The sequence below is a fragment of the Grus americana genome, chromosome 1 (genome assembly GCF_028858705.1).
Source record: "Grus americana isolate bGruAme1 chromosome 1, bGruAme1.mat, whole genome shotgun sequence".
Lineage (NCBI taxonomy): Eukaryota > Metazoa > Chordata > Aves > Gruiformes > Gruidae > Grus > Grus americana.
Window position 1 is genome coordinate 160,877,221 of NC_072852.1, and position 25,421 is coordinate 160,902,641.

The 25,421-nt window shown below is 36.9% G+C and overlaps 1 protein-coding gene across 4 annotated transcripts in view; it reads left to right on the forward strand.

The window, feature by feature from the left end:
• Positions 1-25,421, forward strand: part of STK24 (serine/threonine kinase 24) — a 73,048-nt gene that overhangs the window by 18,628 nt on the left and 28,999 nt on the right. For 2 of the 4 annotated variants that reach the window (XM_054808023.1, XM_054808031.1), the window contains one exon: positions 4,810-5,040. In XM_054808023.1, the coding sequence (XP_054663998.1) occupies positions 4,810-5,040 (231 nt within the window). Of the gene's footprint in view, positions 1-4,809; positions 5,041-15,960; positions 16,099-25,421 lie in introns of those variants that run through there. The other 2 variants (XM_054808041.1, XM_054808051.1) reach the window with 2 other exon arrangements.

Below are 25,421 nucleotides of genomic sequence, written 5' to 3' on the forward strand. Positions count from 1 at the left end.
TTCAGATGATGGTAGTTTGCACTCAGTCTTTATAGGGAATGAGGATTGGACCGACTAATTGGAAATTGGTGAAATGAAAAGTATACAAAAATGAGGTGTTGAAAAATGATTGTCTATTTCAAAAGACTAGGCATAGTGAAATTGGAGATCTGCAAGTAAAATCAGTTGTCCAAATAAGCTTGAGAACTTGAATATGGAGATGGTTTGTAATTCTTCTAAGTTAAAGAGAAAAATAGGTTTTTAACCTTTTCCTACAATAACTGGATGAATAACCCTTCATAAAAGGAGGTTAGAAATAAGAACTGGAATGAGATGGAGAAAAAGACTCAGTTAAAGCTATATCTTAGGTCAGAGTGGTTATGGATAAGGTTTGATCTAACTAGTCTGAATTGCAGCAATGTTTTCTGTTGAGCTATAGGAGCAGGTAGTGCAGATGAGAATTAGAGATTCATGAAAACAAATACATTGTAAGATGTGTATAGTTCTGGCTGTGAGGGGACTGCTGGAGAGGTGATGTCAGACTGGATGATATTACCATTTTTTCCAGGATTGTTCTTGACAGTTGGTGACCTTAGGATAAAAAAAGAAGGCAATGCGTGCTGAAAAAAATTGCTGACGGTATGAAATTTAAAGGCACTTGTTATTCTTGAGGCCATTACTAAAGAACTACACAACCATGAGGATTTGCATTACTGAACAAAATAGTATGAAGTGCAAGGTGTCATAAGTATTAATTATTACAAAGAACCTTTGCAATAGGCTGAGAGCTTATTAGTTGGAAGTGCATTTAGTTGGTCACAGCTGAGTTTGAGCCATGAGGCCAAACTGAACAAATAGGATCTGAGAATGTGTCAGACTATTGTGTAGAAGTGGGCAACAGTGATGTTAAAATTAACTCCTCTCAGTACCTAAGTGCAGTATGTTTTTGTGGCTGATGAAGGTCAAAAGTAATGAATCCAATGTGGAAGAAGTACAGAGAGGTTACCCAAATAATTGGGTGAGTGGTGGCTCTGCTTATGGCAAAAAGTAAAGGATTTGTTCTGCGTGGCTAAGGAGACCAAGACAAGATGGTTGTGATTCGTGTTGAGAAGTGTGAAAAACCTGTTCAAAACAAAAAACAGACTAATTCAAGTGATTATGGAAATTGAATCTTCTGTAATCATTAGATCTAAATGTTCCAGAATTTGTTTTTGATTTTCCACAATATATTTTTTGTGACACGCTTTGAAGGAAATATTTTAGTGGTAGAGATCTAGCTCCTTATCAAACAAGCTTTGTCCTTTTGCAGGACATGTTGCTGTTTTATTCACTGGTTTCTAGCAATATTTGGTGTGCTCTGTTACATGAAAACTCTTTTATCAGTTCCCTTTATTTTAATAGTAGTAGGAAAAAGGTATATGCTTAGTGAAAGCTTGCAAAGAATAGAGTCAGCAAAACTGTAGTGATGGAATCTATGGAAGGCATTTTCACTATTCAGTCAGAGAAAGAGAATATTTATAAAGCTGTTTGTTTGTTTTGGCTCTGTTGGAAGTATTTACAAAAGCAAACAAAAATAAATTTGGCAAGAATCCTTTCCAGATGTGATCTTAGAAAACTGAATGGGAATTTACCATTCACGTGCTTTGAAATTCAAGTAGTTCCTTATGTATCTGGAGGCCTGATCTATCTGTTTTTGAAATAGAGCAGGTCATTAAAGAGAGCAACTGGTAGTTTTCCAAAAACACAGATTGTCAGTAGTTTAAGGCTCTCACTTCAAACACCTGGTCTCCTAAGAAGAAAATTTGGATGTTCTTACAGAGCAAGAGAGCTGCTTTTTAAAAAAAAAAAAAACCAAACAAACAAAACCCACCCAACATCACATCAACAAACAGAACAACCCAACTGCAACATCCTGTTGCTCAGAACAAAATTCAGGAATGGAAACTTTTAAATTTTAAAACTAAGAAAGGAATTTACAAAAGTTCTGATTTGGGAAGGAAAAGTGTTGATTTTTTTTTTTTTATAATTAGTAATTTCACAAGGAACTTGGAGAAGGAACTGTTATTAATTATAAATTTAATTGTATTAATTCCAGCTATTATTGAACAATTAACATTTCAAAATGGCTGCAAAATTTTGATTGTAAAAAATCAAACAGGAGCAAGTCTTCCCTGCTTCTCAGGACTTTCAGGAACAGTTATCTTCCCTGCTCTTCTGGAATTATTAACACAAAATGACTGGGAAAATGTTCTTTTGCAGTTGTTTTATAGAACTGTTGGCCTAATACCAGAATCCCAGGAGCTTGATACTGTAAAAATGAAGCTATGAGAGTTCTGCAAGTGTCTGAAGATTGTGATGTCATAAAGTAATGGGCTTTAGTAAATGATTGTAATACATGTTTGAGGGGTTGAGGGGAAAAGGGACAATAGAGGATGAATACATACAACCAACAGATCTCAGAGAGCTGCGGGCTGGTAGCCCTTGTATTTTTTTCTCCATATGAACAACTGCAACTTTGAGTAGTGCTGGCTTTTTAGTCTCTGGAGGTGAAACAGAATTTTTTAAGCAGCTGTGACTGGGATTGGTTTGTGATTTACACAAATACCTTTGTAATGATGTAATGCTTAGATTCCTGTGGCTAGTGAATGGAACTAGAAGGCTTGTGTGGATGGATTAGGCGTGCACAGTTATCTAGAGCAGATAATCTCAAGGTTATTTTTATTCATGAAGAATTTGCAGAGAAGACTGCTTTGATTATTAACAAAAGACCGTTCTGTAGGGCATGAGGAGAACCACTACAGCTCGATTTGGGTCCTAGTTTTGTGATCTCCTATAAATTGTGTCCCTGGAAGCACTAGTAGGGGCTACTGTGTAGCTAAAGGATAACCACACTTGCTGGAAAACATGAAGTGCCCTGGTGTGGTTTCCAAGTGGGAGATATATTAGCATAGTGTGTATGTAGTATTTAATAGTGCGTAATAGTATGTAATTCTCATTACGTTGAAGTTAAAGGAAGAAAGAGCTTGTTTTGATGGAAGGGACTTGGATCTCTTGCTCTGTTCCTTTTAATGGCAAAAGGGCGATGAAACCCCATGTCCTTCTGTTTGTTTCATGAAACTGTCTTTGGATAGAAATATGGATCAATAAGATGTAAATCAGGGGGAAATTCTTAGGGCTGGTGAAGTCTTGCAGTATACTTAAGAGTGTAGGGGTTTTTTTTCTTTGGACTGATCTTGACAGTGATCTATTCCTGGGACGATTATCTGAAAACTGTGATGTCTCGTAGCTTACTTTAAAGTATTAGGAGTGTACTCAGAATTTTCACCACATGAGGATAGAATCCAGACTGCTCCACAAACACACTGCCTGAAGAATTGAGTGGGTTTATCTCTGGGCTCAGTCAGTCACAGCTACCTAGTCCTCAAAACACCTAATTCAGCTGTGAAATTCAGATACCTCCAGACAAACTAAACCATCTTCTAGACTATCTTCCTCTAGGGGGCTGCATGGGTTAGTTATGTCACTTTTGAGATGTGAGAGCAGAAGTAGATAGAAGTATAGGTGGGAGATGCCGTGTAAACTAAATTTAATTGTTGAAGAGAAAATGTTGGCTCAATGCTTGTCAGTGGTAACTTAGAAATTTCATTCCCCTATTTTTATGCTTCTAAAAAGTTCAGCTAAGTATAAACTGTGTGGTTTCATGCGTATTTAGGCATTACTGAATTTTTCTTGTATGAGCCTTTTTCTATATGAACAATGTATTTTCACTTAGCAGGAACCTCATCCTTTTAAAAACAATAAGTATTTTGAAGTATTTGCTTTATTTCTGAAGGGAAAGATTCTAAGTAATCCTATTTTTCTTCATTTCATGACTATTCCCTCTACCTGTGACTTTTCCAGTATAATTGTAATTTATATATATATTTGTTATCTATAAAGTCTCCTTGCTGTTAGATTAAGAAGGTACACAATGGAATTTACCATCTGTGCACTGGAAGTGAGATGTGTAAGAGCAGCAGTAGCTAGCTGAATACTTGACAGTGGAGAAAAATATGGCAGAGTAGTCCGCCCAGGTCTTACATTTACGTGTTTAGGTGAGCGCTTGTAGTTTTCATGTGACTGTTCAAATCAAGATAGCTGGGAACAGGATGTTTTTTAGGAGTGAATGACCTTACCCAGCTGAGAGAATAAGAAAAAGAAAAATAAATCCTGCTCCAGAAAACCTTGGGGTCAGGGATAAGAAGGAAGCATGGCAGTTCATGCAGGTGATCCTTAGTAGGAGAAAATTGAAGAGGATTGCTTGCCACATCAAATGAAAGGAAATGGTAGTCTGTGCACTGAAGAGTGGGAACAAAATCCTTGAGTATGAGATAGGCAAAAAATTCAAGAGAGTAGAACCTTGGGTTCTGGGAAGGAACTAATTTCAAGAGAAAAAGGTAGACAAAAGGTTTGCTTTTATTGGTAGCGGTATTTGATCTATTTTGATTTTAACAGAAACCAAATCTTTGTAAGGGTCTTTCATTCTTGGTGCCTGGGTGCAATTTATTGTCAAAGAAAAAGAAATAGAAGTAGTGGCACTTTCTGATGCCAGATAGCATAAAACCTTGTCACAAGGACAGTGTTAAATTTGTACTTCATATACAGGGAAGCATAAATGCTGCAGTGTGTACATATAAGGGATGTAGGAAGAACACATTAATTATGGAGGTAGGAAAAGAATAGCTGGATAAATAGGAATGTGTAGAATTTGAAGTGTTTGTTGCCTTTAAAAATATCACATTTTGTTTTAATGTTACAAATACTGAGTAACTTTTCTCTTATTTTTAACAGACTCTGAAGGCAGATCCAGAAGAACTGTTTACAAAACTGGAGAAAATTGGTAAGGGCTCTTTTGGTGAAGTTTTTAAAGGAATTGACAATCGGACTCAGAAAGTGGTTGCTATAAAAATTATTGACCTAGAAGAAGCAGAAGATGAAATAGAAGACATCCAACAAGAAATCACAGTGCTGAGTCAGTGTGACAGTCCATATGTAACTAAATATTATGGATCCTATTTAAAGGTAAGATGATCGCAGATGATGGTGATTTGATTTTATAAGAAATTCTTTTCCAAGTTATCCAATTGTGCCTGTTTTCATTGGCAAGGTTTCAGTCAGACCTCAGTTGAAGAACAAATATATTTTTGTCCTTTCAGTTCCAAAGAAGGAACAAGTTATTTTGTGAAGTATGTGACAGAACTTAAAAGAAAAAAAACACGTCTCTTGCTATTTCTGTACAAAGAGAAATTAATTTAAATAACATCAATTTGTTAAGCTCTAAGTAATATGTTTAGATTCTCTTAATATTAGGAGAACATAACTCTAACTCTTGTTTAAATTCAGAAAATGTAACCTAAGTCTGCATTTGAATTGTCAAAACATTAAAACCAATGTAGTATCAGCTGTTCTGCGAAGCTTGAAAGTTTGTGTCAAGGTTTAATTAGTGGCAAAGATTAGGTTGCTATTCAAAGGAGACCGAACCTAGCCTTCATCTGAGTGATTTAAAAATTAAAATCTAAGTGTTAGTTTATTTGCACATTGGCAAACAGCACATTAGCCATAAGTGAAGCTAATGGAAGAGGTTCCCTTCCCTCCGTCTGCCATATTAATTTCAGGGTTCAGTTTTAAGTGTGCCAGATAGATGTGGTGGTGGGTTTTGGGGTTTTTTTTTGGTGGTGGTTTTTTTTTTTTAATTTGATGGATATAGTAATTTATTACCTCTATAAGATAGTGAAAATATCTGGAAACTTTTGGTACTACCTTTTCTTTGATCAGATTTTGGCCCCATCTGGATAGCTCTTTCTTTTGTGACAGTGAGATGGCAATCTAGATATGAGATTGTTCTCTTGACAGGGTTTGAAGTTACAAGTAGGCAGAAAATACTGCAAAATTATTTTTCAATCTGCTTCTGCTTTTGTGGAAGCATTCTATTTATCAGCAAAGACATGAAGCTTCTGAAAGGGGGACCCTGACTTATCTCTGGATTTCTGAGATTGCCAGTGAGTTTCCAAGGGGAAAAGGATTGTTTTCTGAATCCAGGAGATGCATTACTGATGGGACAGTTTTTCCTTTCTTCCTTGTGCTCTGAACCAGTTTGCTTGGACATCTTATCACTGAAGGCTTTGTGAATGGTTTCAGACCTCATAACCCATACCAGTACTGGACTTAAAAGTTATGTATTGTTTAGATCTTGGAAGCATCAGAGCGCACATAATTGAGCACAGTAAATTGGATACATTTTTTCATCATGGCTTTTATTACTACTACTTAAATTTCTCAGTCTAGGTTTGGTAGTTAAGTGAAGTATGGCAAAAAGGGAAAAGTGGTTTTTCTCTCTTGGACTGTCTTCCTGCTTCAAATCTGTTCGTTTTAGAGGAGGAACAGTAAGATCTTACAGGATAAGTGAAACAATACAAGAAAAATAGAAGTTTGATAGGAATGCCACTTAATAATTTTTAAAATGTACAATAACAATGTGGCTGAAAAAGAGAAACTAGTGTCCAAATTTAGACTGAATGAACTTCACCATTTTGTGAAGGTAGTATGGCAACTGTTGCTTTTCCTAATTGAAGGAGAGAGGAGACTGTAGGGCTTTGTAGCTGGAATGGGTTTGGCTGGATGTGTCATTAGTGATACTTGTGCTTATTGTTGTGAGGAGGACCTCCTGAAAATACTTTTACCTTCTGCATCACTTCTGTCAAGTGCAGTAGCCTGGCTATTTAACAACTTGTGCCAATTTTCTAAGATACTGCACTACTAACAAGGGCTATGTATGACTCAGTTACTTTTGGAGGAAAGTACAGCTCTTTGTACAGCTAGTCATGTTTATTCATTACTTCAGTTCTTTGTGAATGTACGTTGTTTTGCAAGACACTTGGTACTACAGAACTTTTGGTCTTAAAGACAAAAACCTCATTTCTTTATGCTGCTAAAAATTAGTTTGTGGTGGTTACTAGGTGATGCTGAAGTGACAGAATCTTTGGAAAGGAACCATTTTGCAGTTATATTAGCTTTCTGAAGTAAGGGTCAAGTCTTGTTATTGGATAGTAATAATGTGTCATCATATGTATATACACACACACTTAAAAAGGACTATATTAATGTTGAAATGAATTGGTTAATATTCTTGGCTAAGAATCTAGGTTTATTTGCTGCAGATCTTTGTTGTATTTGCAAGCCGGGACTGCCATATGTAGTTCTAAGGGTCTGACAATCTTTTAACTCTATTTTTGACAATGTGATAATCCATCATCAAGAATGTTCAATGCATTAATTTGCCACCTCTTGAGTGATTAGCAGACATTTCTTCCATGATTGGACAGTTTAGCTCTAATTACAGGAAAGAGATGAATGCTTCCTCACACAATGAACTTCTTTGAAGTAAGCAAGTGGGAAAATGATAGGATCTTAGGTTATATTGCTAGCCACTGCAGCGATTATTATTCTCTAAAGCCTGTGCAGTGTGATGTATGCTGACCGTGTGTCTGTTGGATCTTGAATAGAAAGAAGTACTCTTTATAGAAGACTCTTAAATTGATTTTCTATAAATTATTTTTGGCAGACAAATAACAATTCCAATAACAATTTAAATCTCACTCATTTTTTTTTCCTTCTAGCTCTAGATCAGTCTTTGTTTCCCTACATTTCTTGCATATCCTTTTGTGAGCTGATGAGGTGTCTTATTATGTAATAACTTTTTTCCTAAGTACTCCCATGTCAGTTGTTAAGTAGGAGTAAGTATCTTTTATGAGAACTATTTGGTATTTATTTTGTTATAATAAGTTTCAAGACACTGGAAAAGAAAAATTTCTATCCCATTTGGGACACTGCAGACCTGATGATTAATATTTCACGTCTCTTTCTAGAACAAGTTTATGTAATTGCAGAATACGTGCTCTGACATCCTTGAAAATATATGACATGTTTTAAGATGCATTGTGTATTTTCAGCAAAGATGGTTGATGGACATTGCCGTGAAAACTTATATTTTTTTGAAGATTTTCTAGGTAGCCAGAATGTTGTGGGGTTTTTTTGTATTTTTTGTCTTTTTTTTTTTTTAAAAAAAACCCCCACATCTGAATCATCTGTCTTTGATAAATCCTTGTATTGTTCTTCATTCTCTGTTATTCCACACCTGCTTCAATTAAGCTACATGATTATACATGCCAGTGTGTTAAGGGACCTGTTGCTTGAAATTTTAGAAGGCTTATATAATACTGCTGTACTTGCCTGAGGCCTTTTACTGTCCTCACATGATGTTCATGAGAATAGCTTGTCAAGCTCTTGGTGTCTACTGCATGATATACATGGAAGTACAACTTGAAATGAGTATTATAATTTTATGAGTTAATGTAATTACTTTGTCCTATAAATTTACATTTAAAAATTAATTTTTAGGTACTTTTTAGAGTGATATACTCAAATGCCTTGTTAAATTTTCTTACTCTAAATTTTTTTTATATCCCAACTTAATCTTTTCAGAAATGTGTTTGCTTTCTAGCATTTTTCTTCATATCCAGAGACTAAGCCATACCTGTTTGTGTGAGGTATTCGCTGTGTTAAAGCAGTAGTCTTAAATAAAAAGCAGCTTATTGCTTGCATAGAGCAAGTCTTCCATTCCCTCTAGACTTTGTTCTTTATGTCTGTTGTTGGAGGTTTGTGTATAATTGCTGTTCATTCAAACAGAGCAATAAGCAGTAGTGAAGTAGGTACCAGTTTAGGTTGTCATCCTGGATATAAATAAATTTGCAGAACATCCTTTTGTCAGAAACCCTAAGGTCTTTATATAAAACAGATACGTAAGTACCCCTTTTTAAAGCCATCTTTTAAAATAGGTCTTCACTTTCTCATTCTATTTGGACAAAGAGCTTTTGTCTACAGCAAGAGATAGTAAGTCACTACGATGTTGCTCTTAAAGCATATTGCAGTGACATAGATATATGGGTGCATATATCTAGAGGAATTGCCATTCCTTATCTGCCATGGTGTGTTTAAAAACCTGTATCAATGTTCCTTAATGAAGTAGGCTTAACAAAATAGGTAGTGACTCCATTATCTCTCTGCTCTGGGAACCATATCTATCCTTGCCATCTTCCAAATGAAAGGTTCATCTGTCCCATCTATGATCTGATTAAATGCTCCATGGATAGAAGAGTTATAGTTCTTTTTAGATCCTTATAAAATTAATTCATGAAACTTCTCTGGGTCTGTTTACTTTAGATTTTAGGTAATAGCATCTGCTGCCTCCTTTCTAATAGAATTGGGATTATTTGTGTTTGTTACATTTATTTTTTGTTTTTCTTACAAAATTGTCTAAAGTTGTTTGCTGTCTCTTCTGAGTTTTGCCATACTGTAACTCTTTAAAAGTATTGCTATACTATTTATTCAAAAAGTTTTTTCTGTCTAGGAGCTCGTCAGCTCTGCTTTTTGCATCTTACTCTGCTTTACCAGTTTGTCAAGAGCTTAGTTAGATTTGATTCTGAAGTTGTTTCTCTTGTCCTTTTTAGGCCAAGTTGTATGGAATGTTTTATTTCCAAGATTCAGATCCCTTTCTGATAATGTTTCTTCAGTTTTGTTAATAACTTTAATTACTGCTTTATTATAACTTCATAACATTTTCATATTTCTTTGATCTTGGATTATTATTTAAAAACATACATGGGGAAAATAATTTGTCTTTAAATGGTTGAAGAATAAAGTTTCTTGGCTTTTTTTTGCATATATGTATGTCACTCAAAGCTAAGGTTAATAAATGTACATGGACAAAAGCTTAGATCAGTATATTATATATGTATACATTAAGAAGTCTTTAAATTAACTGTCTCAGACTTTTATACATATTCATATAATGGTAGAGCACATGATCACTAAGTAGTTTCAACATCCAGTATAACTACATACAAGTGATATTGAACTGGTATTGAGCTAGTCTTAGTAGTATGTATTTAAAAAAAAACCAACCTGTGTCTAAGCTCTTGTTTCTTCATCCTTTACATGCATTTTTCTAGCACGCTTCGTAGCTTTTGAGATACTCTTTTGAACTGTTTAAACTTCTTGACCCAATTAGAATCAGAGTTCTGGTTTATTTCCCCCCTTCTTTTACCCAGAGAACTTCCCATTCTGTAAGAGTATTTTAAGAACTCTTTAAAAAAAATATATAGATATAAGAAGAGCCGATGCTGGTAAAATTCATAAAGGATAGCTGCTGATAATTTTCATTTGGGTCTTTATACCTGTATGAAGATTTATTTCATGTCTAGGGTATTATATACCCACTGCTCTAAGTCAAACTGGTATTTATATAGACTGCGAAAAACCCCAGAAAATAGCTTTCTGGTTAAATTTTATGAATGACACAATGAAAAAAAACCTCCATGCCCCTTCTATGCAGTTTGATTAACTGAGCTCTGTAGAACGATGACTTCAGGCAAATGAAGTGTAGAAATAAATCTTTATTTTTGAAAAGCAATGATTCTGAAAGTAATGTATAGTTTATTTTAGGTAATCAGATGAACATGAGGTTGGTAATTAATGCTGTGACTGAGCCAAAATAAATCGTGTATTGGCTAGGGCTAGGTGTACGTGGTATCAGTGAGGCCATTATTGGAATAACGTGGCCAGTTCACAGTGTGGCTGGAAAACTTTAATGCGTTCAGTAAAGAGCTTCAGGAACAGTTTGAGGTTTGGAAAACCTGTATTCCAGAGAAAGACTGAAGTTCAAGCTTGGTTTTGTTTATCCAAGAGAAGGTTTGGAAGTGACTTGATGTGTATACATGAAACCTTTTCCATGTTTAAGTGCTTGATAGTTTACTGTTTTCTAATCTGTTATGCCAAAATGTGACAAGATGTAATTGCTGAGTGGTCAAGCTAAGCAAATTTAATCTGGTAATCACAGACACATTTTAAAAGGGAAGATAGCTTAAATATTGGAAAAGTTTATGAGGTGGATTTTGTCACTTGCAGTTATTTTTTTTTAAATCAGTATTTGCTGAATTTAAAGAAGCTGAAGTTTGCATGCCTTTAGGAAACTCCGAGACATTAATGTGGATGTGTTGAATATTCTTACCACGGCAATCTAGGTAATGTAACTTTGAATGTGGGTATTAATATGTGACTTCAATAAGTTTTAGGTCAATGTCCTTTCACTTTATAGGTTTAACTTTCACATCAGTTCAGAGGCGCTCATAAATGTTACCTTAAATGTATGCTGTGGGTCAGCCAGAAGTTAATGGACTTAGTGCATTCTGTTGTCATTTGATATAGCAGGCAGCCTGTGGCAGGTTACATTGTGATTGTCAGGGTGGGAGAGCAGACCAGAGATTCCTGCTTAACATTAGGACTGTAGAATCCACTGCAACAGGGGCTGCTACCTCAGCGCAGGGAGAAGTGAAACGTGTCAGTAGTTTCTTGATCTCTATCTTTTGTGTTGTGTGCCAAGCCCCACAGCAGCAGCTAGTGCCCTTTCAGACTTGGCTTTTTGCAAACCATAGTCACTGAACTTTGGATGGGGGTTAGGCACACTTAAATGAAAAAAAAGCTGTAACTATATCTCATTTTGTGTGCTACGATTGCAGCCATGTTGTCATTATTGCATTTTGTGAGGGGTTGAGGTGATGGAATGTTGTCTTTGTTCTCTTGACCACAGCCAGGTGAAATTGTCTTATCCTGTAGGAATTCCTGCAGCTGAAATGAGAAGGGGGCTGAGACTGCAAATTCTCTCTCATTGCAACAACATTAGGAACAAAATGAGGCACAGGTTCCCGTGAGGCAGTCCCTATTCTGGCATGCTAACTTTTCTTCTGATGTGCCTGGTAAGCCCCTCTGTTCTCACCAGGCAGCACTAGCCTCCAGAAGAGTTAAGCAGGTGTTGCCTTTATTTGTTTGTAGTAAATGTGAAACCGACATCTGGCTGGACAGCCCTGAAAGAGGTACCAAGAGAGTTTTGGTAATGGTTCTTGCTAGGCTTTCAGATCTAGTTGATCTACTGATTTAGCTGAAAGTTGCTATTGATACAGCCCCTAACAGCCATAAATAAGACAAAGGCAAAAGCGTGTGAAAGAACCCATGAACTCATTCTGTCTCTAGCTCAGGTGGTTTTACTGTGAGGCCCTGTTTTCATATTTGAAATAAGAACTATTTTAGAGATGGTTACCTTGCAACTCTGAACGTTTGTTGCCCATAGTCTTTATTACTTGTGTCTTTCCCTGCAGTCATTTGTTGTGCTCTTAATGAGAATAGTCCTGTCTGTTGTTTGCGCTGTCTTTATTTTGAATTGTGACTTCAGCAACTTTTTATTCCACTACTTTCCAAGTGATTATTATTTTCTGGAATCTGCATGATATTGGCCTATTTTTCTGAATCTGTGGAAAAATCTACCTACTATACAATGGTGACTTCAAGAACTTTCCTGTTTATCAGTGTAATTAATTGTACACTGTTATTCTTTTATGGCTAAATAATTTTTACTGTATGAGTGTATCAAGATTGGGAAGAATCACTAGTATATCTCAAAACTGAGAGTTCATAATAACGATATTTTGTATTGCCTAATGTCTTAACTGTGTTGTGTTATTCTGATCTTGTTTTAAACAAAAATTTAGAAAGCTCAAGGTAAAATACCATTTCTTGGAAGTAATATATTTGTGTTGTGCTTGTTGTGATGGCCTTAAAAGCTGCCTCTGTACTGCTCTGATTGCTGGCTTCTGTATGGTATGAAATACTCTGTGCATAATTTCACGTCTTGGTACCTGCCTTCGGGCAGATCTAACAGCTAGCTGCTGCTGAAATAGGCAGCAACAATATCTTGTTCTCCAGCCTGCTTTCATGTTCTTGCCATTTTACTTGTATTGCATCTGTTGACTGCATAATGACTTAATTCACACGGGAAACAAGTTTCCCCAATGCCTTCTCCTGTCCCTTCCAAAAATAACCTGGCTCTTGAAAAGAGCAAATCCCAAACCCTTACAGATGAGCCACTTCAGACCCGTGGATTCAAAATTGCTAGGTCCAGTGCAAAAAAAAAAAAAAAAAGGGGGGGGGGAAAGGAGAAAAAGAAAAAAAAACCAACAAAAAGAAAAAACAACAGTGGAGTCAGGTGGCCCCAAAACTGGGAGGTGGGGGAGAAGAGAGAAGGATCATGGTTTTTGGTAACAGCTTGCTTCTAGATTAGTTGTAGCATGAAGCCTTATATTTAGTTTGGCCGTACAGATCAGGATGACATAGCATTTCTTTCTAACAGTATGTAATATTGCTTATGTCAAATGTCCTTCTGTATCTTGTGTGTTAACTGCTACGCTTGTTGCTGCAAGCCTGCGAGATATCTGAAAAAGGAGTGTTAGTATGGCATCTAGATGCAAGCTTTTTTCCGCTGCTGCTGAAAGGGAAAGTCCCACTCTGTCCTGCGACTGGCTCCTTCCTCGCCCTAGCAGCAGTGGCTATTTAAACCTTCAGTGAAGTGGTTCAGCTCATTGAGTAGGCAGGGGACTAATTTCCTTTTTTTCTGTTGGTTTTGTTGTTTGTGTTGGTTGTTTTTTGGGGGTTTGGTTTTTTTTTTTTAGGATGGGGATGATTGTACACTGATGGTTCAGATTGGTCTAAAGTTTTATGGGAGCATGCTGCCAAATCATTGTTTATGAAACTTCTTTGATCAGCCAACAGTAATGCTGAAAAAAAGCATGTGTGTATATGTATTTGTACCCAGGTTTAGGGGGAGTAGTTCCATGGCCTGGTTCCCCCATCTTGTTGCCCAAATAGGCTTCCTGGCACAAGGCTTTTCAGCTAGAATGTGACCAGTGGCACTAAAGAGAAAAAGTGGAAAATAATAATGAGTTTGCAGAAAAATTATGTGTTTTGCAGGGATTGAAGTGATGAGTTTGGCATAAGTCTGAGTTGAAGATCCTGGGCAATACTAGGGCTCATACATACAACTTCATTAGTAGTAGGAGTTTTGAAGAAGGATTGGCCTATGAATATCCTGTAAAGGAAGGAGTGAAATTTAATAGCAGTGTGAATGCAAAAGGTGAAGTGAAAAGAGGAGTAAAGATTTACAGGCTGCAGACTAGTGATGCAAAAGACCTTGGAAGTTGTACACAAGTGGTGAAAAAAGGATTAAACTGATGGGTGGATTGATATTTGTGCATTGAAGTAAATTTGAGTTGTACCTTTCATTTCGAATTTAATTTGATGTAATGGATAAACAGGAACAGATGTAAGCATTAGAGCAGTTGTATTTTGGACAATGGAGGTGAAAGGGTTCTTGTGCCTCATATTTTCTGTTGGAAGTTTGTTTCTGGTCTAGAGAGGGAAGTAATTTGTAAAACCCTTAGTGTTACTAATGATAGATTTAAGATATGTAGATGCAAGTAGGGTGACATTTTGTTGGAAAAAAAAATAAATTACTAATCTCAGTCTTCATCGGATGCAAGGTTCGTGTGTTAGTCCTGCTTTTGTTGTAATGCAATTTATCTGAATGAATTAATTCTGTAAACTAATGCTGATTTTCTCTTGCTTCCAATTTCCCATTTTGGGACTTTGTACAGTTTATTAGTAACCATTTGACATACCTCTCAGTAAAATTCAGCTCCATGTGGAACTTTGATTATGGGCTACATTTTTGTGTTTCTTCCCTTCTCTGTGACTATCTATAAGAGGTGCATAGATGAAATGTTGGGATTGTCATAGAATCACTTAAGTCGCTCATTAATCTTCCTGTGCCTCTTTAAATGGACTTCCCAGGCAAAGATCTGCCCATAAGGTAATGACTGAATAGGTGTGGTTATGAAGTAGTGGTTAGCCTGCTGGACAAAAAAGGGGAGGATGACTTGTCAGTCTCACTAGGCAATAAAAAAAGTTAAAAGGATAATGGTTGTAAGGGACAGGATTTTTCATTCTCCCACCGCTGTTTTTTGAAGAGAGAAGGAGGAAAATAGCTATACTTAGGTGGTAAGAGGAAGAATATGGACTTGCGTACACTTATGCTCCAAAGAAGTGGTTACCCACTGCTTTAGGAAGTGAAATGCATATGGTTCTTTGGTTGTTGTGTAAGTTTCTTGTATTTACTAGCTAGGAACTAGTTTTGCAGCCAATACAAGAAATATGTGTCTGTTTGCTTCTGCTATAATATACTTTGGTAGAAGAGTTATAAACCAAGATTGCCCATTAGTTTGGAGCTCTTGGAAATGATGTGCTTGATATGACATGCCTAGGCTTGTGACAGCTGGGCTATAAAGATTCATTTCTATGGTGGAAGGACATGTGCCCAGGAAGTGTGCCAAAGAAGCTGTGAATATGGACACTGTTAGAGATGATTCACACTAAGGAAAACATGGAGCTTGTGGCTCTAGCATGTTGGCATGCAAACACAAAAGTCTGCCAAATGTTTTGCTGAAGGAATCTTTTATCAGTACTGTGACAGAACTTCCATTGGTTTTTTTTCCTAGCAAGTGGCTCTACAAGCTCTGTTACAACTAGCTTATGGCAAAAAGGATGCATTTAAGGATTAATTGTATACTGCTGTGGTAATTGCAAGAGATAATTGTTGAAGAGCGACTACTGCATTAGATTGTAGAATACATTGACTAGTAGGTATGTCTAGAAATGAAAATGTGAGGGTTTTTCTTGAGATCTGAAGAAGGCAGGAAATTCAGAGTGTTGGAAAATGATTCCAAAGGCAAATAGCTTCTTTTTATACATCTATACATATATGAAATACTGGTGGTTCTGCTTAGTCTGAAAAATCATGTTGCCTGTGTTTTTCATGGAGTTCATAGTGTCCAAACTAGAATGAACAATTCTTCGCTTTCCTTAGTCTCTGTTCTGCATTGGCTACCCAGCAGATGCTTTTTTTTTTTTCTTTGTGGTTGAACATGTTAGATGGCTGACAAACCTTGATTAAAGGACATAAATGCGCCACATGCAAAACCACAATGATTTCTTTGATTGCAGGGACCTTTTGGCCAGCTTGCAGTAAGGACTTGTGTTTAGAAGAGAACCTTTGGGCTCATCTGTATCTCCCTCCCCTCAAAGGGATGGCAGCCCGAGGACAGCTAGCATTCATCCTGACGCCAAGAGACTTCAAAGGAGGTAAGCGCCTCAGAAATGCTCCCCAGACAAAATACTTCTCATCAGTCCTGCACCCCAGCGTGGTAATATTCTGTAGTACAGCATTACCATCTCCTACAGGTTTCTGTTCATGGCTCCTTCATGAAAAGTTTTTGAGAACTCCGTGAGGCCTCATCAGCTGGTTGCAGCGTCCTTAAGATTCATGGAGATATCCATTGCTGTCAGTAATCCTTGTCCATTTGCTTAAGAATGTGTCCCCAGTGTAAGGGAAAAAGACAGTTTATACTTCTTGGGTTTGTACTCAGACATAAGGTCCTGTCCTTCCCTTATTTTGTTTTTCATATTTTGAATGAAGTTCAAACTTGAGCTTTTATCAATTTATGATCCTTAAGGATAAAGTCAGGGGGGAAAAAAAAGCAAACCAAACCCTGCTTGCTCCACACAGTTTTAAAAGGCTTTTTCTTTTTTTTTTCTCTAAATTTATTGATCTCTGAGTGATTCTTTCATATGCCGATGAGTTCCACCTAATTCTTTGTGTGTTTAAATTTCTAGTGAGCATTATCCCAGCAAAGTTCTGTGGAAACAAACTAGTACATTTCATCCTCCTGGAGGGAAATATGTCCCTAGGATTTTTTTTCTTGTTAGAGGTGCCACCTAGATGCAGCACAGCTGTTCATGTCTTCTAAATGCCTACGGATTAATTACTTAGTAGAAAGAGGAATTTAAAATAAACAGAACTTTACTTTGACATCAGAAATTTAAACACAAAAACCCCATGCTTTTTTTTTTTTTCTTATAAAAACAGACTTTTGGGGTGATTTCCACCCCTTCCCAACCCACCTTCAGGTCACTTGTACGAATACTGAGCTATAGATCTTTCTTTTCTTGTTCTTATTCCAGTAAACGTTATATGAAACCCACTAAGAACATGACATAAGGAAGAATTTTTTTTTTGTGGGTTTTGGTGGTGTTTTTTTTTTTAACGGGAATATTTGGGAACATAGTAGACCATTAGTAAATATAAGTTATATGTTCGCTGAACAGATTTTTATTTTTTTTTTCCCTAAGGGTGTGGATTTGGAGAGCATAGTTGGCACTCAGATCATTTAAGCTATATCTGTTACTAAGTCCTGTATGATTGCAGGTAACCTATTTAACAATTTTTGCCTTGTTTTTTCCACGTATGATGAGAGTGTATTATTTACCTATTAGTTTGACTTCTTTAAACCTAAGTAAGAGCATTCTGACTACATAGAGTACTTTTAATAACTGCCATCTAGCTAGCCTTCTTATCGGGCTCTACCATTTAAATACAAAGGTCCTACAGATTGTAACTTAAATATGTTGAGGTAGTAAAGAAGTGGATCATCCTGTAAAATAATATCCCACCTAATTCCATACTTACATGGCTTTCGGAGAGATTTACCCATGAATAGGGTGAACAATTTGCAGATCCTTCAGACTTACGTTTACAGGTCCTGACTAGGTTGATAGATTAAATCAGCTTGGGTTTTGTTTAACTTCATTCAAATGTTTTGTGGCTGCTGTTGTTGGTTTTTCTGGGTTTGGGGTTTTTGTGTTTGTTTTTGTGTTTGGTTTTTTCCCCCCAAATATTGAGATTTCTTTTATGGTAGTCAGCTTCCTTAGTTTCACTGGAAAATTTTCTTTTGTAATCTTCTACACTTCATATGCTGTATGTTGTTCATCTGTAGGAATTTGGATTTTTTTCTTAATAGTCTTTCCATGATGTGTTAATTCTATACCTCTTATTCTGGTGTTCAAAGACGCAAAACAAATATTCAAATTCAATGAAGGAAAGTCAGAAAACTGCAAATCTTTTTTTTTTGGGAATTATTCTAACACTTCTTTCTTATCTCTACAAGGTATTACTGAATATGCCAAAATGAGCAGTAGCACAATGCACCTTGTGTAAATCATACCAGATTTATTCTATTCCTGTAAGACAAACTAAATCACAAATAGAGTTTGTTTTTATCAATGGGATGCCCTCCCCTGTGAGCAGATGAGAAGGAAACAAAGGCAACTTCTTACTTCCCTCATTTGAGTGGCAGTTTAGTGTCAGTGAAAGTGGAGGAGTTTTTGCTTGTTTTGTTGGGTTTTTCATAGAATCATAGAATGTTTTGGGTTGCAAGGAAACTCAAAACCCATCTAGTTCCAACCCCCCTGCCATGGGGGGGGACACCCTCCACTAGACCACGTTGGTCAAAGCCCTGTGCATCCTGGCATTAAACACTTCCAGGGAGGGGGCATCCACAGCTTCTCTGGGCAACCTGTTCCAGTGCCTCACCACCCTCACAGTAAAGAATTTCTTCCCAACATCTAATCTAAACCTGCCCTCCTTCAGCTTAAGGCCATTCCCCCTTGTCCTGTCACTACACCCCCTGATAAACAGTCCCTCTCCAGCTTTCCTGTAGGCTCCTTTTAGGTACTGGAAGGCCGCAATTAGATCTCCCCAGAGCCTTCTTTTCTCCAGGCTGAACAATCCCAACTCTCTCAGCCTGTCCTCATAGGAGAGGTGCTCCAGCCCTCTGATCATCTTTGTGGCCCTCCTCTGGACTCTCTCCAACAGCTCCATGTCTCTCCTGTACTGGGCACCCCAGAGCAGGACGCAGAACTCCAGGTGGGGTGTCACCAGAGCAGAATAGAGGGGCAGGATCACCTCCCTCGACCTGCTGGTCACACTTCTTTTGATGCAGCCCAGGACACGGCTGGCTTTCTGGGCTGCAAGCACACACTGCCGGCTCATGTTGAGCTTCTCATCCACCAACACCCCCAAGTCCTCTTCAGGGCTGCTCTCATTCCGTTCTCCGCCCAGCCTGTAATTGTGCTTGGGATTGCCCCCACCCATGCGCAGGACCTTGCATTTGGCCTTGTTGAACTTCATGCGGTTTGCACGGGCCCACCTCTCCAGCCTGTCAAGGTCCCTCTGGATGGCATCCCTTCCCTCCAGCATGTTGACCGCACCACACAGCTTGGCGTCATCGGCAACCTTGCTGAGGGTGCACTCGATCCCACTGTCCATGTTGCCAACAAAGATGTTAAACAGCGCTGGTCCCAAAACTGGCCCCTGAGGAACGCCACTTGTCACTGGTCTCTGTTTGGACATTGAGCTGTTGTCCGCAACTCTTTGAGTGCGACCATTTTTTTTAAAAGTAAACTTGCTCTATGCCTACTTCTCTACGAATTCAGCAGGAAAGAGTAGGAACAGGGCTGGGTATTGCTAGAGTTCTTTCTAATCTGAAATAAAGTATCTGTTGATGGACATACATTCTGATAAAATGAGAGACCTAGCTATAGGTAGGAAGTGTTACATTATTTGCAGGCTCTGGAATTCCTGAAATACTTAAAGAATTCCTTTCAAATCTAAATCTAGTTATTGCTTCATCAATTTTTCCTGGAGGGAACTGATTTTTAAAGCAGTATTCTTTCTCTTTGGAGCCTTTAAAATTGGTAGTAAAATTCAGTCATTCATTCAAGAAGTAAAATCAATTTTAACTGTTCTCTTTAATAGTATACCAGATGATCTACTTCAGTGTGGCTAGATTTTTGCTCATACTTTCTTGATAAATATATTATCTTAATCTGTATTTCATAACATCTGCTTTTGTTCCTCTTACACTTCAAAACCCCCAAGCAGTATATTAATTTCCAAGGTTAAAGATGGCTAATTCACTGCAGTTGTTGGTGTTTCAGTTATTTTTCACCCTTCTAAGAACACTGGACAGTACTTGAAGACTCTGCTCTAAAACATGGATTGCTAGTTGTGACAGGATGGGGGAGAGGGACAGGATGATTTATCCAGAGGATATCTTTGGTGGCTAAGGCAACCTGGGTGTCTTTAGCCTTGTTCTCTCATGAAATAGTTTCTCTTGTTCTTCAAAGCCAACAGTTGTCTTTCCATGCCATCTGAATTCCAGGTGCTCTGAAACAAGTGTCTTTAGGAAATACTACCTTTTGTTTTTATTTAATGAAATATGTAATGACATAAACAAATAATTTCCCCCTTTATAAAATGATACACCAATCTATACAAGCTTGTGTTGTAGTAGGTGGAAATAGATGGAAGAACATTAGCAGATGAATAAATTGTCAAAGAAAAGTTCAAGCGAAGGATTAATTGCATGATGGAAATCAGTATGATTCCTAGGAAGTGTTGGAATGATGCTGGCTTTCTTCATTCCTTGTAATGAGTCTAGGGAACCTTTTGTTCATCAGATATGGAAGAAAAATAGTAGTGCTTACTGAGATTGCCTTTGAGAATGAACTACGCTGTCTTAGAAAGGTGGTGTGAGTTGGTACTGAAAGATTTTTTTTTCCTGACTTTGTCTTCTATGTAGACAGTTCCAAAAGTTTGTAAAATATTGTAGCCTTTCTTGATAGCTGTTAAACAGTATGGAGTCAGTTTGTCCATTTGCCACAGAAAGGGTTTGATTATTTACTGCTTCTACTAACAGAATTGGGTGTTCAAATTTTGGAGAAACTGCAATGTAAATAAACTTTCTTTTGCAATCAGTAACTCTATCCTTTCATCTGTCAAGGGAGTTATTATATGACATCGAGCAACAGAACTGGCATCTGGATAGGCTGTTTGAAGTTCAAGGGTGCATTGTTTACCTTCCCTGTGTCCAAGGATTGCGTACTGGAAAGAATGGAACGAAAGCAGATAGTGCTATGCTATTAATCTGTAATGTTAACATATGGCAGCATTGGATCTAGTTCTGATTAGATTTAAATTGAACCAATAATGTATATATAGGTAATATTTATAACTAGTCAAGAAATGACAAGAATTGAGGCCATGAGGTAGAGCTGTATGCGTTCCTTGCCAAAACCATGCATTTGCTGAATAACAGTAATAGCCACCTTGTACTGTTAAAGAACACACATCTGGCAAATGCTGTCTGTTCTAATACTAATCTGTGGGTCTAGAAATTGAACGGTCAACTAAACAACTGGAAAGTTTGCAAATCCTGATGAGTTTCAGGGATCTAATGGCAATACATCAACTCATAGGTGCCTTCTATCTAAAGCCTAAAGTAATGTTTTTCTTGTATATGCATTCTTTTTTTATGAAGGGATAAGCTCCAGGGCGAGGATATTTAAAATATGTTGGAGTTCTTGATACTTCTTAATACATGTTTTCAGATTTGAGACAGCTGGCAGGGTTTAGTGTTGTTGTGAAAGGTTCGAGCCCCTCTGAGAGGAGCAAGCACCACAAATATACAAATGCCATTTCCTGTTACTACCTCAATGCATCGTTTGTGGCATCATCCAAACCTTAAATTTTTTGTCATTGTTCTGGTTCTTATCTCTGCATATAAGCTCAAATACCAGGGTGTACCTCTTCTTCATCCTGTATAACAAGACAGTGACTACTGTTGTGACTTGGTGTTCAAAGGAGATGGTGAATGAATAAAATGGTGCCTGAAGCTGAACTTGATGATTGTGAGGAAAGGAAAGCATTTTGAGGAATTCAGATACATGAGCTATCATATTCCTTAAGGTGTATTTTTCTTTGGTTAGTCATTTCGTCCTCTTTTATCACTCTGACATCCTTCACAAAATGTTTTCAGATTCATTTTAAACAGGTAGTTTTGTGCGTCTGTATTCGTCGGGTTGCACTGCTTCTTTTGGGGCTGGACCTTCTTTGTTGCAGGGGGTGCGGGTAGTTAGAGAGCATATTTGGCATTATGCGATTCTGCCACCTGGTGGTTTTATCGAACAGCATGGGCTTCAGATGCATAGTTAAAAACACAAGTGTGAAGAAATCCTGAAAAAAAAATCTTTATTTCCTTCCAAATCAGGGAATCAGTGGGCAAGGTTCCTTAAAGCAGATACAGAAGACAAGTTCTATGATCACTGCATCATGTTTTGGAAGTCAGGCATCTAAGAATCAGAGTGCAAGTATTTGAGAAGCTTCTGATTGCTACAGCTGTCAAACTTCCCTGGGTATTTTCATATATGAAGTTAACAGGAGACAAATCTCCATGAGGAGTGGTAACAACCTGTAGCAGGAAGGCCACTTAGAGAGTTACCCTGTTTAATACATTGTATATCTCAAGGTTCTTTTAATCTGGTTTCTTATGCTGGAGAATCGGTATGAACGTTAATACTAAATTTATGCTAGTATTGAAATATAAGTGTCTCTTTCTGGCCTGTATTACTTCGGCATATAGATCAGTTAAACTGAAATTTTTATTAAACAAAATATCACACATCACACTATGCAATGCGTATCAGTTTTGGAACTAGTTTGTTCTTTTTAGATTAAAGTTCTATTTAAGAGATTCTATTTCTGTTTTTCAATACTGCAGTTTTTTCTACTACTCCAGTGATGGTAAAACTTTTAGTATATAGATCAACTTAAGCTAGTTCTTATTTTTATTAGCAAATCTGTTGTGTTATTTCAATTAAGTATGTAATTTCCTGCTTGTGATTCTTGACATAAAGTGCTTTTAAATACAGATTCTAAGTGGAATTTGGAGATGGCTTCTCTGCAGAACTAAACAAGCCTTTTGTACATATTTATAAATACCCTCTATTCTGCTGCTAATTGTGTACCATAAATTTAAGATGAAAAATACCCTTTCTCACAATAAATTTAAGGTGGGAAATGCTCTTTCTCACAGTAGGTGGGGGGATTTTATTTCACTTAGAAACAAACATGCTCACTGTTGTGCTACTGTTTTCAAATTGCGTTAGTTAAATTCTAAATTATTGTACAGGTCACTTGGTGCTCTTACTTCCGAGTTCTTCTAGTCCTTTTTTGCGGCTCTGTGTTTAGTTTTCCTCTGCAGCCGTTGCTTCTCCCAAGAAAGGTGACTGAGAAACATTTTCATCAATATGTACTGTGGCTTAATTGCTTTAGGTCAATCTCTCCTCTGTAATATCACAGCGTTAAGAAATGTGTGATTATGTTCTTCATGTTAAAAATAAATAAAAATATACAAAGCAACTCTAAAGATCAGCCTCTCCCTGTTTAGTCAAATTATTATTAACTTTGAAAGGACTTATAAATAAACATTTTAATCTTGATTACTTATTTCTGTATATGTCTTCTATAGTCATCTGATTTTCGTTAAAATGTGCTTCTGAGACTAGAGGAGTTTTTTGGTGGATGACCTATTTTTTTGATGTATAGTCCTTGATTTTTACATATTAAGAGAAGTTCTTCACCTGCTGTAACTGCACTTATTTTACAAATACTTTCATGGTATAACAGTGACTTAATGGAGAATACTTCATTAGAGGTAAAGCTGCTATTGTAAGGTGGTTTTTTTTGTGGTTCCAGAGTTAAAATCAGAAGTCAGATGTCAAGAAAAGCATACTAGTTTGGAAAGGATTTACAGAAACTCTGCCTTTCTGTAACAGACCTTCATTTAGATTCCAAAGCTCAGTTTCATGGCATCAGAGGAAAACCTCTTGTTCCTACTGTGAAAAACGCAATGTTCCATGTGCCCTCATTAATGTGCTCTTCTATGTTTATAGAGAAATAATAATCCTAAATTTGGATTGATGACTCACCATGGCTTCACTGTATCTGGAAGAAAATTCAATGCTGTGTTATGACTGATGCTTAAAAGAAGAAAATTGGTCTTATTTCAGATCTTAAAATGGAGCACTTAAAATATTGCTAGTCTCAGTATATAAGCGTAGTATCTTCTTGAAAAGATAAGTGATTATGTGTAATGGGTAATTACTAATCTAGGCTATGGAAGAAAATTTAGTGCTTTTGGTGTTCTGTTTGAGAGGAAGAGTGGAGAATATGTACAGAAGAATGTGAGAAGTACAAGTGAAAGAAGAATTTGGGCAGCTTTAAAAAGGAAAGTGACTGTAGGTGTTAGGGAACGTGAAGCATGCCAGATATACTTGGAAAGGAAGGAGAGAAGGAGGCACGTTGCTCTGTTGCTCTGGTGATGCCGAAGTCAATTGACAGTAGTGCTCTAGTTGCCTTGTGCTTTTGTTACAAGGTGTAAAGTAAGTATATGTAGGTTACTGGCTCTAAGGTAGAATATATATTAAGCAATTCATTAAAACTGTCTCACCAAAAGTATTTCTTTGCATTTTCTTGTTAAGCAATGTATGCAGATTTTAAATAAGCTAAAAAAAAAAATAAAATTTCCAGCAAGAATTAAAGGTGATAGTGAGATTCACTACAATAGGAATTACATCTGTTCAGATACTTCATATGAATGATGAAAACTAAAGAAAACCACAAACAAACAAACCCAAAACATCTGTGAAGTTGAGTAATATTTCTGTGGCAAGGGGGAGGGGGAACCATAGGGAATTAAAAATCGCTTTGAATCTAGGGCTACAGGTATAAAGATGCCATAATTGCAATAGATTGCTATTGCTTAGCTTCACACTGGGATACAGATACAGTTATGTGTGTGTTCCCTAGCTGCATTTCCATACTTCACTTGTTTTAAAATGTGTTATTGAGTTAACTGGATCCATGGCTTTTATATTGTAAATTCAGATATGTGGCCCCAAGCAGCTGATGATGAAAGTTTTGAAGACTGAGGAAACCAGGAAAGAGTTGAAAAGGATAAATGATGATTTTAAAAGACTATGAATTGTATAATTTGTAGTTGTGTAACTGTGTTACCTAATTATGTAACTATGTAATTAAAATGAATTTTTTTTTCTTTTTAGTTATTTTCTGCTACCTCATAATTTCTAATTTTCAGCTGGAGAATTTAGTAGCTACTTTTATGGAGAATTTCTCTTTTGGGGAATTGTATCTTTTTTTTTTAAAGTTGTTAGCTCTTTACATCCATGAGGTAATAGAGATGATAGAAAAGAGAATATCCATCTCTTATTGACTTCTTGGTGAGGTGGTTTTGGGGGTTTTTTTTCCTTCTATTTTTGAGAGGATCGAGGGATTTGTTTGTCCTACCTTGTTCTTTCCCACCCAGGCATTTCCATTGAAATAAAATTAGTGATACAGTTGACATGTTTGTGTTTAAATTACTATTAAAATTAAATGTAAATTTTGCAGGCACACAAAATCTGAATATTCAGGAAATTTCATGCAGCTTTAAAAGACATGTTACCAGGCTGAAGCAAAATATGTATGTAAAATTTTGATTTAATTTAGGAAGATTTCTGAAGATGAAATGACTTACTACAAGATGCTTCTCAGAAGCATACTTGTTCTGAAGCTATTAGGACCTGGAGCCTTGAAGGGGCAGGCAAAATCTGAGAAACTCTTAGCAGCAAAGCAAGTATTTCGGTAGTATGAGGGACTCTCTCAAGATGAGCTATAGTTCTTGGGATATCTGTGGTGTCTGCAGAAAGTAAGGATTATCAAAATGCTG